General features: G+C 35.4%; 1 protein-coding gene across 3 annotated transcripts in view; it reads right to left on the reverse strand.

Annotated features, from left to right (window-relative positions):
- Positions 1-5,000, reverse strand: part of LOC137645746 (uncharacterized) — an 18,768-nt gene that overhangs the window by 793 nt on the left and 12,975 nt on the right. For 2 of the 3 annotated variants that reach the window (XM_068378644.1, XM_068378646.1), the window contains 4 exons: positions 2,168-2,634; positions 1,457-2,068; positions 984-1,363; positions 1-882 (listed from right to left, as the gene is read on the reverse strand). The exon at positions 1-882 is cut by the window's left edge and continues 793 nt beyond it. In XM_068378644.1, coding sequence (XP_068234745.1) covers positions 738-882; positions 984-1,363; positions 1,457-2,068; positions 2,168-2,634 — 1,604 coding nt within the window. In that variant the 3' untranslated portion in view covers positions 1-737. The remainder of the gene's footprint in view (positions 883-983; positions 1,364-1,456; positions 2,069-2,167; positions 2,635-5,000) is intronic. The other variant, XM_068378645.1, reaches the window with a different exon arrangement.

Below are 5,000 nucleotides of genomic sequence, written 5' to 3' on the forward strand. Positions count from 1 at the left end.
AATAAATATTTTGGATTCTACTTTGCTTCAAAGAAAGTGTACATGAATAGGTAGTTTTTAAATCTAAAACAAATTAATTAACTAGAGTGTAACATTATTAACCCTTTCCACGAATAAAACGAAAATATTGAAAAAATTATTATTTCCAGTTCGACACTTCTTTGTTTACTATGCCTTTCTGTTATGGTAAAAGGCCTTATATGTTCCAATGAGTCCCGAAATACAGTCTATGTATAATTCCATTGGTATTTTCACTTGGTATTATCAGAATATGCATTACACACATATATATAGATAGAATGTCTGATAACGAGTTGCTATAACACGCAGGCCAAAAATGTATTAACTTGCAATATTATCATGACTGCCAAAAGTCTCAATGTTCATATTAATCTAATCTTCATTATCCCTGGAAGTTCTTCATTGTCACTGTCTTGGTCAGCCTGTTCTCCATCAGGGTCATTATCCCACTGTTCCATCTCTTCCGTAGTCTTGTGAACTAAGTCTATCAAGGCAGGGGGAAGTACCGGGCTGCAAGACCACACTGGCTCCAGAATACCCTCATAATTTTGTTCCCAACCTTGTTCAGGATCATATGGCTTTGGAAACCAAAAGATTGGAATATCTGCTCGCTTGTAGATAGCTAGGCGATGGTTCACTCGACGAATGTGTGGGATAAGGTTGTCTCGGCAAGGTGGCAAATGGGAGAGGTCAATTTTAGATTTTGTTGTGAGTTGCTAATCTTCCCTAATCATCTTCCTTAACATGATTCCGCGTACAGTGTCAATAGATTTCTGTCTGGAGTAGCCATACATCAGACATGTGAATGCCTCGATATCATCAATCATTTCTGGCTCTACCGACCATTCATCCCCAAGTTTTCTGAAAGGAGATGAGTATAATTATATCAATTGCCGCACAAAAATTGATAAGAAAGTGTGATAGTCAGGGCATTCCATACATATAGATAACAAGATAAATACCTGAAAGCTTCATGATGAATTGGATGACGTTGTAACTTCTTAAGGGGTCCAATCTTGCCCTTTCCCTTGAAGGAACTTGTAACGTCCTCCCCGGTGAACACGTACAGGCCAAGGACCATTTTACATTTATCAGCACCCATGGATTCTGCCGTTTGACTTATGTTGACCATTTGACGATGTTTACCAGTTCCGATGTCAAGAAAGATGGTAAGACCTATGGTGTTAGCATGAAACAGGAGAATGACAAAGATATCAGTGTCTGGCGTCCTGACTACAGCTGACTTGTAACCCAGTTTTGCTGCATACTTCAGGTACAGCACAATCCTTGTGTCTGTTTCCTCCTGATTAGACGTAAGCTCGTGAACCTCTTGTGCTGCAACCTGAAATGATAATGTGGAACTTATCATACATACTGATTTTACACAGTAGGGAATTGGTTAACCGTATTAAATTAATGGAATTCAATTACTTACATCACCATCAGATGATTGTAACTGGTATGCTTTGCCGTTCACAACCACCAGTGCTGTGCCACAGTGTTCCATGCGAGATGCTGCTACATTGCTGCTCCAAACCTTGAATAGTAATTCACAGAGCTGTGTTTTATTGTGTTCATTTGCCAGGAATAGCTTGAAGTCACTTGGTTTTCTTGTCGCTGGCCCTTGTATCAGATAACCCTGAGAAGATCCTCGGCGTAATCTCTCCTGAGCCTTGATAAAATCAGCATGGTAAGAATCAGTTGAGAAGATAAAATCTTTCTTGGCCACCATCTGATCTAAGACTTGCAGACATATTTCTCTAAACGTAGGTGATATATTTGTCAGGGCATGGAAAAGGGCGTTGCCATTTTGGATGTGCAGGGCACCCTTCGGATAAGGAATATCCTCGTGACTATCGTCTGTGAAGAAATGCAGAAGTGCAGCTTTGTTGGTCTTATTGAAGAAACCATCAGCAGTACCCAGGCTAAGTGGTACAGGGGTGAGTGAATATCTCATCAGTTCATCAAGGTCTAGTGGCTCATCCAGGTTCTGGGATTTGACCAGCAGCATGAAGGCAAGGTCACTCTGCTGTCGGTATTGAATAATCTGCCATGTAGGAATTGGAAAAGGAGATGTGAAAATTTTCAAAAATACCTCAATAGACGAAAATGAGAACTAAAAATTATTTCCTCTCTATTTACCTACCTTTCCATGTGAGGCATTAACCTTGACTGTTTTGTTCGAAGCATCCATCGTTTTCAACTTGAGCCTCTTGATAGGTTCAAAGAAAAGTTTCTCAAAAGAACCATTCACAAACCGTTCTTGGATGAATGCTTCCTTGGCCTCTTTGCCAGCTTTCTTAGCACGTAGTACATCAAGTTCTACCTCAGAAGCAGGAGCACCAGAGGCCAAGCTGTAGAGATGGTCTTTGTCAGCCAATGAGAACGGATTGGTAAAGCTACGAATAGCAGCAATGGTACGTTGTACTGCATCTTCAGACTTCTTGATTTCTTCTTTCTCTAACTCACGGTGCTTTCCAGCCTTTGGGCAGTCAGGGTCATCAATGAGACAGCACATCTCTAGCATCTTCTCAAAGTACTGAGCTCGTATTGATGTTGTGCGGCACCATCGTTGGTAAGCACCAAACTTGGAGAAGATACCAAGAAATCCACCTGCAACATAATGGAAGCAGCAACATAAAGAGTGGACTTGTGGATGTGGAAAGGGTTAATAATGTTACACTCTAGTTAATTAATTTGTTTTAGATTTAAAAACTACCTATTCATGTACACTTTCTTTGAAGCAAAGTAGAATCCAAAATATTTATTCAGTTAGGTGCAGGATGGTTAACAAATTGGATTGGCCCGAATTTTGACTAGTGCCCCTTTAACGTGACCTTTTGACCCCTGATGACGTCATCAATGTCATGACCGAATAAGTGATGGGCTCTTGTGATAGTGCTGTTCATACCCTTTCCAATGATACCTAGTTTGTACCTGTAACTAATATATTTCTTTACGAAAAGGTCCTTTATATTTCCCCTACCCCTAACTTTTACATCTCAAGAAATCCAAGATGGCGGACAAATAGTCGGCTAAACGACCCACATGGGAAATTTTTTTGATTGGGAACAAAGGGGATTCTGTTCCCAGACACCCCAGGGATTGCAAAAATGCAAGTTAAAAAATGTATCATGGGGGTGCATGGGAACCCTATCTTCCTACTAGACTAATCTGATGTTTTGAGATCTGTGCGAACCATGTGGAACTCTGGCGCCGTGAAGCTCCGCCCCTATGCTTCCGGATAACGAACTAGAAGGTTCTGGATAAATTAGGTTGCTATCTATAGAAGGGCCTAGTAAGGAATGAAAGACAGAAATTTAGCCTTCACTGTATCAATTCTGTGACCTGTTGCTTCTCATACATGAATTGTGTTAAGTCTTAAAAGTGTACAGTATTGATGAAACATTGAAATATTTTTTGTATCTAATTAGACGTAAAGGGAAGTGAGTATTACCAGTAAATCATATATTGCAGATTGTTTGTAACTGTTCCTGTAAAATTAGTTAAAGTAAAGTGCATTAAAATTTTTGCTCAACCATTCTGCAACCTTGTGTGAACCAGAAGACTGAAGTGTAACAATTACGTATATGTAAATATTCTTATGGTTTAATCATTAGAGTGTTAAAGTGTTAATTAATTATCAAAATTAGATATTTTTATCGAATTTATATCCAGTGAAACAAGTGTTTGTATCATTTTCTGAAGTGATTTGTCATAAGTATCAGGTCTAGTTCTGATTTAAATTTTGAGTGATTTATTTTTTGTGTTGATTGTTTTGAATTGTTAACTTTTTATAGAATATTTTTTTTTCTTTTTTTTTTGGTTAAGTTATGTATTATTTCGATCCCCAAAACTTACTCCAGTACTTTGCTCAATTTACTTACTAAGAACCGAAGTAAGAGGTTGATTTTAAAATAGTCCACATTAAGTAATCACCCAGTTTTTGTTTTAAGTTACGTAAAGCGATTTTTGGATATTCAGTGTACATATATACTGCCATGTGGGAGTTGTGTAATATTCTCTGAGCTGGGTGGTAATTCTCGTATGTACCAGATATATGTAATATAAAACAGGTGAGTTTTGGGGCTCAGGAATTTACGTAATTCGCTATCCGTAGTATATATATATATATATATATATATATATATATATATATATATATATATATATATATATATATATATATATATATATATATATATATATATATATATATGTATGTATATATATACATATATATAAATATATATATATATATATATATATATATATATATATATATATATATATATATATATATATATATATATATATGCATATATAATCTATATATGTATATACTGTATATAAACCAGGAAAATCCCAAGATAGGTACTAAAATAGAAAAACAGAGAGAATTTCAAGGTAGGAATTGTGAATAGTGGAAAGAGAGAAAATATCAAGTCAGCAAATAGAATAGAATGAATGTCGAATAAGAAAACATGAAGAGTATCTAGGAATGGAGTAAAACTTGGTTATACATAGAAAATCTCATGGCAGGAAGTAAAACAGCGAAACAAAATATGAGGACGCGCGGTAAGACTGAATTAAACACAATATTAATGTAGGATATATACTGAGTGAAAGTGAAATCATCTGAAAATAAGAAAAATCAAGAACCATGTAGTGAATAATTGAAGGGAAGGAGTTAGGAGAATAAAAATACAAAACTAGATTTCACTGCATTTATCTTGTAACCTGATATGCTGGTCATATGAGCAAATAAATTTATTCAAATAAAATTACTTGATATAGAATTTAACCTTAATAACTTAGTTTGTACGTATGGCAGACAGTTAATGGCTAATAGTCTTTGACTTTACATTATCAATATATATATATATATATATATATATATATATATATATATATATATATATATATATATATATATATATATATATATATATATACATATACACACATGTATATTTATA

This window comes from Palaemon carinicauda, chromosome 8, assembly GCF_036898095.1.
Source record: "Palaemon carinicauda isolate YSFRI2023 chromosome 8, ASM3689809v2, whole genome shotgun sequence".
NCBI lineage: Eukaryota > Metazoa > Arthropoda > Malacostraca > Decapoda > Palaemonidae > Palaemon > Palaemon carinicauda.